Source organism: Triturus cristatus, chromosome 7 (genome assembly GCF_964204655.1).
Source record: "Triturus cristatus chromosome 7, aTriCri1.1, whole genome shotgun sequence".
In the NCBI taxonomy this organism is placed as follows: Eukaryota; Metazoa; Chordata; class Amphibia; order Caudata; family Salamandridae; genus Triturus; species Triturus cristatus.
Genome location: NC_140590.1, coordinates 164,710,296 through 164,722,299, shown reverse-complemented (window position 1 = coordinate 164,722,299; position 12,004 = coordinate 164,710,296). Strand labels below are relative to the sequence as shown.

At 48.3% G+C, this 12,004-nt stretch overlaps 1 protein-coding gene across 1 annotated transcript in view; it reads left to right on the top strand.

Moving 5' to 3' along the window:
* The window catches only part of LOC146809127 (suppressor of tumorigenicity 14 protein homolog), a 144,760-nt gene that overhangs the window by 90,871 nt on the left and 41,885 nt on the right, over positions 1-12,004 (top strand). The window contains exons 10-11 of the mRNA XM_085615942.1: positions 1,182-1,291; positions 1,439-1,569. Coding sequence (XP_085472068.1) covers positions 1,182-1,291; positions 1,439-1,569 — 241 coding nt within the window. The remainder of the gene's footprint in view (positions 1-1,181; positions 1,292-1,438; positions 1,570-12,004) is intronic.

Here is a 12,004-nt window from a genome sequence, read left to right as displayed (position 1 = left end):
TGGGACACTGGGATGTACAGCATGGATCTGAGGTTTCTAATGGCCCAAGGTTTGGTTTGCTTAAGAGTAGAACACGCGTAGCAAGATTTATGGATGGATGAGATATTAAGAGCAAATCATGGGCTCCAGATCTCATGACTGGAGAGGGTGTTTGAGGAAAATCGATGCAGTTTTCAGGTTGGGAAGGAGTTTATGGGGTTAAGCAGGAACCACAGGTGTCATGGATGGGTGTATTTTATATAATAGCACATGGTGGGGGGGGGGGGGGAGTCGTTTGGCCTAGACGTTTCCATGTAAGAGAGCACCATGGGATGTGCATCAGCTACAGGTTTTACAGTGGGGAGGAGGTTGGGCAGTAAAACGTGACCTTTAACGTTTGTGGTTGGAGAGGCACATGTGGCTAATAGAGGCTGGCCAAGAGTTTTACAGTGGAGGCTTGGGTGTGGCGTGGGCTACAAGTTTCATAGTGGGATGGGAAATTATGTGCAGAGCATAGCCTCATGATAAGGGAGGGGAAGCTTGAGTGGTAGAGCATGCGTACATGGTTTCATGGTGATAATGGAGGTTTTAGATTTAGCATGGTCTCTTAAGTTCAGTGAGTCCCGAGAAAAGCTGCAGTAGAAATTGACCTCCGGTTTTATGGCCGGTGAAGCCATGTGTGGGTAGATGGGATTGATAATGCAAATATTAGTCAGTAGGACACCTGCACCAGGTCTCATGGTGGCAGTGAAACGTGGGAGTCCAGCATGAACACAGTTTCCCATTCGAGGGATGGAACCTGATTGACGTTTTGAGTGGAAGCAGAGGGTTATGGGTTACTAGCGCCTGTGGTTTTTTATTTTTATGAAGACTCAAGTTCTCTGGAAAGGGTAGAAGTGCCATGTGATACAAATTTGGGTATGACAATCTAGGTGAGTATGGTTGAGTTTTTTGATGGAAAGGCTCCTAGCTACATGGGGTGAGGATCAGTACTTGTGCTCAATGTGAATGAACTGAGCTTGAGCTCCAGGGTATAAACCAATATCAAGGGGATGGGGACCACAGTACAGTAAGACTGTTGGAGTTTGCGGTAACAAACTAGAAAGTATTGTCTATTGTATCACTGAGTTTGCAACCTAAGTAATTCATTGGAGCTCTGAACTGGTAAGTGAGCTAATATGTTAATTCTGTACTCCGTACAGGTGCCTTCTAATCTCTATGTCCGAGTCCAGTTCAAAATGTTCCGGTTGAAAGAGCCTGATGTGTTGGACCCTCCATGCAACAAGGATTTTGTTGAAGTCAACAACGTGAAGTATGTTCCTGGTGTCTTTTGGGTTGAGCGCTATATGGGGCCTTGGTGTGGTGATTGACTGAAAGACTGACCCATGAACTGGACGTCATAACAATCCAGTAGAGGAAAGGGTGCACTGATCTAATCCTGTGTTTTCTTTACCTTTAGGTATTGTGGTGAACGTTCATTTCTGGCACTTACCAGTAGCAGCTCCTCCCTCGAAGTCAAGTTCCACTCGGATGAGTCATTTACGGACAAGGGGTTCCTGGCAGAGTACAGTGCTTATGATCCTGGCAATCGTAAGTATGGCCAATGGTGGCTTCTTCTCCCCTCAGTCTCACTTGAAACATGTTAAGAGCTCTTTAGAACTGCATCTTTTAGCTGAGAGCGTTTCTAACAGGTTGGACTAAGGTTACAACCAAGTTACACCATTAAGGCCCAAGTTTGTGTGTTTACAATGCAGTGTTGCACGTTGTTAATCATTATTTGCCCACCCTACTCCCTATCGCAAAGTATCAATTTGTAAATATTGCTCTTCATGAAATCTTCTGAAATGTAAGAGACAAACATGAGGGCAGTGTTGTAAGAAAGTGTCTGTCTGTGTCTATACTGCACCAAAATGAGGTTCAGTGTGCAGAGTCCACAGTCCCCAGAGGTTTGGCAGAGGCTAAAGTTAGCTAGAACCTTACTCTCTAAAGTGGTAGCTTGGTCGAGCAGTAAGGCAGTATCAGAGGACCGTGTAAAGCATTTGTTGTACACACTCAGTCAGCAAATGGTCTCACACACTCAAGAACTGAACTCCAGGCCAATGGTTTTTGTATAAAAAAAATATATAGTTTTATTTTGAAACCAACAATAGGTATCTAAATACTTTCTCATAATGAAATGCTGTACTTGTATACTTTCAATAAGTAATAGACTTTTAAATGCAATAGTTAGTTGTTGCAATAGGCAACACAATTCAAACACAATTATAACATTGAGCTCAATGGGAATTTTTAAGTAAATGCAATTTCAATTACTCTGCGTATGATTTTCTTTCTCGGGTTGGATCCTGGATTCAGCTCTGGTGCATTCCCTGTAAACAGTTGAAAGAAATCGTTTTTGTTACACAAGTGATTTTTAAGTAATATTTGTAGGTTTCAAAAATCGACAGAAGAATTTCTGGCAAAAACCAGGCAATGTTATCCTATGGAGGGAAATCAAGTTATCGGTAAGTACAGTTGTAATTACTTGTCAGGGTCAGAGCTGGGCACCAAGATCCAGCACTGGGATCTCTCCTGATAACAGGTGAGTAATTTTGTTTTCGTTGATCTGGCGATTTTTAGTGAATATGTTAAAGTTTAAAAACTCGACACTTAGGAGAATTTCCAAGTGAAAATATTCAATGTTACCCCATGGAGAAAATGTAGCTTATCGGCTTTCAGATAAGTACTCGACTGGCAGAGTTAAGGTTCTGGGCATAGACTCTGGGGTCTCCCAGGGTCAGGTAGGTACAATTGGTACACCCTCGGCAGCACATGGGCAGCCGGGTGCAGAGAGTTAGGCCCAATATTAGCCTATGGCGGGCAGGGGGCCCTTGGTTGGTGGCTGCTAGCAGGCAGGCCACACGGCTGTGGGAGCTGGGCTCCTGGTCACTCACACAGTGCAAATGGGGAAGTTGGATAGGATAGATGTTGCACTTCCAGGGGCACTCGGGCGGCTGGGTGCAGGGTGCTTTTGAGCCGTCGGGCGCTCAATGTATTTCAACAGAGAAACTACCAGATGAACAAAGGCTGCAAGCTCTGGGATGGAGATTCTTCAGGTGCGACCTCCACTTTGAGAGGTAAGTTGGGAAGCTGTAGGTTAGGTAGGCACCCAAGAGTTGGGCACAGGGGACCGCAGGGCGCCGGGTGCAGGGGTGCCTTTTGGCGTCTGGAAATCTTACCCCCTGCTGGTTGCGGGATCCCTGGTTCTGAGGCTGCAGGCGCCAGGAGCGTCAAGGAGGGTCCTTGGGTGCTGGATTCTTGGTCATAGTTGCCGGGGGGACGTACTCATGGTCTTTGTCCACTCAGGCACAAGCCGGGCTCGGTGGGTGCAGAGTGTGCAGGAGTCGCGGTTCCTGGCTGGCACCAGGAGTTTGTTGCTTCCATGGGCAGAACCACTTCGCGTGGGAGTCCCAGTCTTTTAGAGTCACAAGGCAGTCGGGTCCTCCGGGGTTTTCGAGGTTGCTGACCACTGGAGACGCTGGGTTTTAGCAGGAGCAGGTTCAAGGGTTGACAGGCCTGTGGGGCTGGGGCCAAGTCAGGTGGTGTTGTCCCCTTGTTAGCAGCTGCACAGCAGGTCTTTTCTTCTTGCTTGTTTCGGATTCGGGATCTGAGGAAGGAAGGTTCAGGGTGCCCCTAAATACTAAATTTAGGGGCGTTACAGGTAGGTAGAGATCAGCGACCAATGGGTCCCTTCCCTGGGGTGGGTACACCCCCTATCCTGCCACTCTCCAGTGGGAGGGGGGCAGGAGACTAGTCCTGATTGGGCGTGGCTCCCCATCCTCAGGATGGCGAGAGCCCGGAATTGTGCTTCACCTCACCTCCCCCACCTGAGGGGTGGGGTTGGCAGAGACTGGTACACCCCCTTTCCTCACTTGGGCTTTTCCGCCAGTATTTCCGCCAGAGTGGGGTTAGAACCGGTGGGGGCCAGTTGCTGAGTACTTCAAGTGGCCTAGGGAAGCTCACAAAGGCGACATGCCTTTGAAGCTTCCCCTGCCCATCCTGGGGGAGGAGACCTAGCACCTCGCCCAGGATGTGCATTTTTGCAGGCCCAGGAGAGCGGATGGCTCTCTTCCCAGGGATCCAGCAACATGTCTGCTGGGTGGCAGCCTAGTCTGCCTCTCAGGCAGAACGTGGATTGTGGGTTAGGTTCAGGGGGCAACTCTAAGTTGCCCTCTGTCGTGCATTTTACATTAAATCCCACACTGGCATCAGTGTGGGTTTAATGTGCTGAGAAGTTGGATACCAAACTGCTCAGTCTTCAGTGCAGCCATCATGGTGCTGTGGAGTTCCTGATGGTGACCTCCCAGCACCATATACTCTTAATGGCAGCACTGCACTTGCAGTGCCCAGGAATGGACCTGGGTACTGGGTGTACAGGGCTCATGTACCAGTACCCACACCACTGGCATAGGGCACCCAGCTAGAGGGGTGACTGAGGTATGCCAGGGCAGTGTGGTTGTGGGCATGGCACACAGGGATCTGTGCCATGTCGACTTTTTTTGTTCTGCACCAGGACACACAGCCTTCTAAGGCAGTGTGTGTGTGTGTGTGTGTGTGTGTGTGTCTGTGTGTGTGTCAGGGTACAATGCCTCTAAGGGTTGCACAATAAGTGCTGCAGCCCTTGGGGGCCTTCTCTGGTCACAGTGCCCTGGGTACCTATGGTACCATTTACCAGGGGCTGACACGTGGCCAGAGATGCCAATTGGGTTTAGGCTTCAATGCAGTTTTAGGGAAGAAACACAGGCCCTAGGTACCTGATTGGCAGGAGCCCAGAGCACACAGTCAGAGTACATCAGCAATTCAGCAAAAAGTGGGGGCATACCATGCAAGAAAGATGGCACTTTCTCACAAGTGCTGCTTTACCTTCTGCCATGAGGAGGCCACCAAACAATGTATTCTTCAAAGAACTAATAAACTCATCTCTTCAGGTGATGCTATGTTAGCTTAGCACTACAAGGTTGGACTTTACCACCGATTGGTTCCTGAACTTAGTTCAGTGCACAAACACATGAGCCTGAACGTACAGACTGTTGTAGCCCCACACTACTTAATGTGTATGCAGATCTTTATTAGCCGTCGTTTTCTATGTCTGGGTCAGATTGTAAGGCTCACAAATGACTGTTTCATTCAAAAGTTGCCGTCGTATTAACTTAATCAGTTTGTAAAGCCAATTTAATTGGATTATAGTAGGTGCACATCTAAATCCTCATCAGTGAGATAGATATCAATGTATGATAACGCTTCGGATTCTGGTTGTAAATTATACTGAGAATACACCAAGGCTGTTCCTTTACCCTATAGTCAATTGTTTGAATGAGTACACCGTTGAAACTAAAGGGGGCTAGATACTCTTTCAGGCTCTATATTCTGACTGAAAAACCTATTTGAGATATTCTGGGTTATTTTTTTTTATTTTCCTGTATGCGATTGTTCATTAAACCCATGATGCGATCAGTTTGCTTTATATGTTTGTGTGTGAGGGTTTGTTCCTATATTCTAAAACTATTCTATAGGATCCATCTGGTTTTGAGACCGGGACCGGAAAGCCAGTGCATTATAATGCCATGATATTGCAGTGGATTTGGTATTTCTTTCATGTTGCGCTTTGCATCTGGCTGAAAGGAGTATTGAGCCTGTGCTTGGGGTCACTGCATAAAGGAATGACGTGGAATAGAATGTTTATCCCACCCAGCTTGGTTTCTGTATGATGCCGGGGCTTGTCTAATGGCTTACTCATTGGTGCAAATTTCCTTTCTATATTCAGGTACTTTGGGAGAAAAGCTACTCTTATTACTTCCTCCCCTCGGGGAGGCCAATCATCTTCTGCCAGTAAATCATATTCTTCACATAAATGTGGCCAGAAGACTGCTGTGTGCAGTATATCCCCATCAATCTGTATATCCAAATTGTAAACCCTTATAGGAGGATTTAAATGTTATCTGGAATCTTGATCTGTGTAAACTCATCAGTTGGACTCGCTACCAGAAACCTCTGGGGAGTAGTCTGCACTATTGTTACTTCTGCTGCTCTGTCTAGTAGCGCTCTCAGCTAAGTCTTGCTCCGCAAAATATCCATAACTGATATGGCATGATTCTTAGAAAATCCTGCTGCCGCCATCTTTTTAAATTTAGTTTGAGTCTGAACCTTTCACTTCCCTCTTTACGCTGATATCTCTCCTCCTGTTTCAATTTTTTGATTCCATTATTCTTTTGTTCGGTCCGGCCCCCTCTCTCTGCTTGTTTTCTATTCGAGTCCTGGAAAGACTGACGAGTGGCTATCAGAATACTGATTACTGTTCCAGCTTTTTTAATTTGTTGCGGTCCCTTAAATTATGACCACCCCTGCCAGACTCCCAGGATACGGAGATCCTGTCCCATCGTTTCTTTCTCTCTCCCTCTGCTTCTTCTTACCTTCCATTACAGGTTTTTCCTTAACAGAACCCTCAATGTCACTTTTAAGTTGCAAATGCAGTTTAAGTTCTTGTGTACCCAGTGTCCCACAGAGATACAAACTTCTGAAATTATTCTCGGTAGTGCCGGCTCATGGTCTTGGACCTGAACTGCTGCAAGCCCCCCGGTAGCTGAGTAGGACAGCTTCCTCTGCTTTTTTGCCCTTTGTGTTGCTCCTGAGAAGCGACTCCCATCTTCATCACACCTTCCTGCTTGTGCTTTATGATGAGACTTTGGCTGGACCACTCTGAGTGGAATAAGCAAAAGGGCCAGAAGCAGACCCTTAAAGGGACAACTGGAATACACAACTGCTGTCTTGGGACCACACCTGCAACCAAGGCACAAATATTTTGTTTCTGAAGCCAGGGTCACCACACCGGTGGGATCAAACTCTGAGGAAGAGGGTAGGGTTGTATACCACCCCTTGCTAGACTTAGGACTAGTTACCAGAAGAAATCCTCTTGAACTCCCAGGAGAAGCAGCTGGCATTTTACTTTAAGAAGTAGAGCTGACCAACTGCTCAAGGTGGACATTGGAGGTATCCATGGATGAGGGAAACACTTCTCTAAATAAGTGAGCATGTGAAGAAGCAGAAGTATTATGAGATGAAGTGCACTGTAGAGATGTGTGAGATGCTGCAGCACCCTCCTAAAACGTGAAGGACTTTAGATGGATAAAGAGCAATCAAAGGACCCTCCAAAGGTGTTTATTCTGGCAGCCTTGTTGTTTTAAAAAACAAACACACACTGTCCAATATCCTCCGTGCCTTTTAGTGAGGAGGCGTTATTAAATTTCACCCTACTTTAGAAATTGTTTCAGCACCATCTGGTGTATGATTGTGAGATTTGTCTACACTTCAAGGATGAATTCCAGGAGTTCACGTGATCTGACTGCATAACACAGGGATGGAGGTTATCTGGGAATTTAAGTTTGCAAGTATCCTGACATCTCCTCAGCATGCAAAGAGGTGCAGTGCTGCAAGAAGTCACAAGCGCCCCAAATCTGTGAGGCTCTGCAAGCAAACTGGCCACCATCTATGGTCTATAATGAAGAACAAGCAAATGTTAACCTTCAGAAACTAGGTAACCTCTAACTAGCTGTTTAGCTGGTGGGCCTGAGTCTGGGTCGAAAGAAGATGCTCATGCCACATGATCCACCAAGGCATGAGCACCACTTTCTACCCACCACCTCCTCTCCTAGTGCTCCCACTGCCTCCGCTCAGCTGATACCGGCATGGCACAACAGATTGTCAGCACACCAGCCAGTTGGCCTGGGGTGAGCCTTCTTCCTTCCAAAGCATTGTGAGCTGGTCAACGCATGCACCATGAGTCTGGTCCACAGAAGACTCTAGGGCATGGCCTCTTGCCTCTTTGCTCGGACACCATAAACAGTCCTGTGTGGTAGATGAAAACCTCTATTGGGGGTGGGGGAGGAACCCAAGATCTGAACCCTTATGTTAAAAGTACGCTTGTTGCAGTTCCAGTGGCACACTGCTTGCCCCTTAAACCACTGCTTAAAATGCACAACTCTAACTAGGGGAACACCTAGAGACTGTTCAAGTTTGTCTCAGGGCAACTGTTTGAAGGGAAATAGTGACCTCCGTTGTAATATCTGAGCCATTTGTTATCTATTATGTCATGTGTGATTTACAATAAAGTACTTCTTCTCTTCTAAAGCTATTACCCTGGTGGACACTGTTATTACCTTAATGTGAGTGATTTGTTGAGTTCACCACTCACTCCACCCCCTTAAGGCTTGGACAGCTCACTTTCGCTACTCTGTGTCAAGTGCAAAGAGGCTCTAGTTGGTGCTTTTCTTTTTTTAAAACTTTGTTTATCTTTTGCAAACAAATCAATAAGAGATCTCTGCAATGGTTACAACTGTCATATGCGTGAAACAAACAGTGCGATGGCAATACTCCTGTGTCTGTTAACAATAGATAAGACTGGCTCCAGGCGGCAATTTCCTGTTCTTTGTTACAGCAACCTAGTCCGTCAGATCCCATGAGGCAAGGTCCCCCCCCCCCATGCCCTTCTCCTGCATAAGAGCCATGCCATTCAAATCCTGCAGTGCCAAACCCATGCGCCACCCAGAAATCATACCCAAAGCAAGGGGGACCTGTCGCACCACAACCTCCCCGAGGCCCGCACATTCACACAGAGGCACCATAGCCAAATCTAACCAACCCCTGTGGGCACAATTCCCGAGTCAGAGTGTGTGGGAGAGGCGCCCGGCATATTCGCGATATATGTTCTGTAGGGACCCCAGATATCTTTGGGACGAGCTGTTGCAGAAAGAAGACTGGAGTAAATCTCGCTGTTTATGCTACAGTAAGCCATATCAGTAAGCCATGCATTAGTTGCGGGAATCGTCCCACTACCCCAGCACTTAGCAATTTCTCGCTTTGCTAGTAGAAAGCCCAGTGACGCCAGCCTCCTCACGGACTTGGGAAAGTTAACCGTGTATCCCAGCAACGCCACTTCCGGGGTAGGAACCAGGGTAAGCTCCAGCATGTCCCCCATGATTTTGTGTATCTGCGCCCAGTATGGTTGCAACTTCGGACAAGTCCAGGTCATATGGGCAAAGTCAGCATGAGGGGAGGCACACCTCCAGCATGTGTGGGGCCGCTTGGGATCAATGGAGTGTAGTGTAGGAGTTTGTGGTGGCTATTGAGGGATATCGTTTTGGTGACCTTACAGCAAGCGGACCATTGCTCATCCGTTATGGGCCTACCCAGGTCGGCCTCCCATGCCAGTCGTAGTTTGTCGTCCGTGCAGGGAACCTGCGCAATACATAGCTTGGACAGTTTAGAAATAAGATGTGGCCGTGTCGATGAGGAGAGTAAGTGGCTCAAAGGAAGCCGGCTCAGGAGGGAATCCCCTAATTCCCGACCTGACTGTGCAATAAAGTAGATTAAGGATAAATCTGTCCATGAAAGTGGCATCACTAAATCGCGCCTCCTCTGACATCGATAATACGTGCCCGCCCGGGTATAAATCACCAATCTTGGTGATGTCAAACTTCGTCAAAGTGCGTTGCACAAGTTTCTCGCCATTGATCGTAAGCCATCCCTCATTAGGTAACGGGAGAGAAGTGGAGCAATAGCCTACTCCAAGCCCAGCTCGTGGTAGACACCGTTTGAATATCAACTGGACTTCTAGGTACGCCCTTGGGCAACACCGCGGCCAATCTGCCTGGGAGCACAAAATCAGCTTCCGGGCGAAGAAATGGAATCCGCGCGTCCGGGTGGTACCATGCATAGGCGTGGGCACACTGCGCAAACAAATATAGATACAAATCTGGTATTCCAAGTCCGCCTCTGTCGTGCGGAAGCATGAGTATCTTCCAGCGGACCCGCTGCTGCCTCCCTCCCCAGACCAACCTAATCAAATGGGCCCGAAGCGAGGCGAAGACATTTTGAGTGAGGGGGATGGGAAGATTATTAAAAAGATAAAAAAATTTAGGGAGTACTAACATTTTTATAATGGCGATTCTGGCCGCCATAGATAGCGGAAGCCGTAGCCATTTGTCCACCTGTGATTCAAGCTCCGCAATCGCGCGGCCATAATTAAGACAAATAATCTCTTCTGTGTTCAGATGGATGTGTATGCCCAAATATCTTACAGAGTCCGAGCACCACTCCAGCGGATACTCGCACTGCCAAGGAGAAGTGCCGCTGGTCAACGGGAAGATTATGGACTTATGCCGATTGATACCCAGACCGGAATGACGACCAAAGCGAAGTATTTCATGTATCAGAGGAGCCAGGTTCAGCTGCGGCTCTCTAACATACAGTATGGTGTCGTCGGCATAGAGCGAGACCAATAGGGGACCCGTCCGGAATTGGAGCCCTCTGTGAAGATGTCGCTCCTGAAAATGTCGGATTAGTGGGTCCATGGCGAGAATGAACAGCAGCGGCGACAGCGGACAGCCCTGACGGGTGCCGCGGGTAAGAGCAAACGGTCGCGATAACGTACCATTAATGCAAAGCCTCGCCATGGGGCGACTATATAAGAGCCGCGTGGTGGCGATAAAGCCAGCCGGCATGCCGATGCGCTGCATTATGGATAAGAAAAACGGCCATTCTAAAGAAACTAAGGCTTTTTCAGTGTCCAGAAGAATTGCGGCCGTGGGAGTGGCAGGGTTTATCCTATGCAGTACAGTAAATAAAGTCCAAAGTTCAGTGATGTCGAGCGATGGGGTATGAAGCCAGATTGTGCCGGGGCAATAATAAACTCCATCAATTGTGAAAGTCTGTTGGCCACGATTTTGGCGAGAATTTTGTAGTCGATATTCAGTAGCGAAAGGGGTCTGTATGACCCACATAACGCCGGGTCTTCATTCGGCTTTGGAAGTAGAACAATGACTGCTTCGCTTAGAGTGGGCGGGAGAGTCTCTCGCTCCAAGGCCTCGGCGTAGACCTCGATAAGCTTGGGTGCCAACAGATCCGAAAATGCCTTGTAAAAGTCCCCCGACAAGCCATCTAGGCCCGGGGCTGAGGAGCTCCGTAGGACTTTAATCGCTCCTCAAACCTCAGGCACCGTTCTGGGCTCCGCCATGAATTCCTGCATACCCTTTTCCAAAAACACTAGCGCGATTTCGGATAAGTAATCCTCCCGTGCAGAGGCGTCCTCACTCTGTCTGGTCGTATATAATGCCGAAAAATAGGCCAGAAACTCATCCCTAATCTCTAAGGGCGTCGTGCGAAGCACTCCGTCCTCACCCCGAACTTCAGTAATGTACGACTTACTGTACAGCGGTCGTAGGGCCTGCACCAACGTACGACCCGGCCGGTCGCCCTCGCCATATCTAAGGGCATTTTGGTATTTGCCGAGATATAGGATCTCTCTGTCTGCGGTTTCCCTGTATTCAGAGAGGAGACGTAGCCTCCTGGCAAATACGGCGTCCGACGCTGCCCTTTGCGCTTCCGCGTCTATCGAGTCTAACTGAGCCTCTAACTGAGTAAGGGTCGTGCGCAACGCTTTTAGGACCCCGGCATGCTTAGCTATACAAACCCCCTAATGTAGGCCTTCAACCCCTCCCATAGCATGGCCCAAGAGTCCATCAAGCCGGTGTTAAATCGCAAAATATTCCTCAATCGCCTCAGTGACCTCATGATGAAACAGGTCGTCCAATAGCGCCTTTCCAGGGAAACGCCACTGGCGCTCAAAGCCTTCGGGGCGCGGCACAGTCAGGCAAAGCACCCCGGCGAGTGGTCAGAATATGTGCTGGGGAGAGTCTTCAACGTCCGAAACCAGGGGGACTGACCGGGGGAAAGCAACCAGTAGTCAATCCTAGTCCAGGTATTGTGTTGGCCAGACAAATGTGTGTAACTAGTGGTGTCTGGGTTGCGCTTGTGCCAAATGTCAATAAAGGAGAATTGGTGACAGAGGTCTCTGAGAGCGCGCCGCGCCCTGGGCTTAGTGTCAGCGGCCGACGAGGTACTGTCCAAACCCACATCCAGTAATAGGTTGAAGTCACCGCCGAGCAGAAGCATAGCGGGCTCCAGGGTTGTAAGTTGCGCGTTTAGTGCGTGA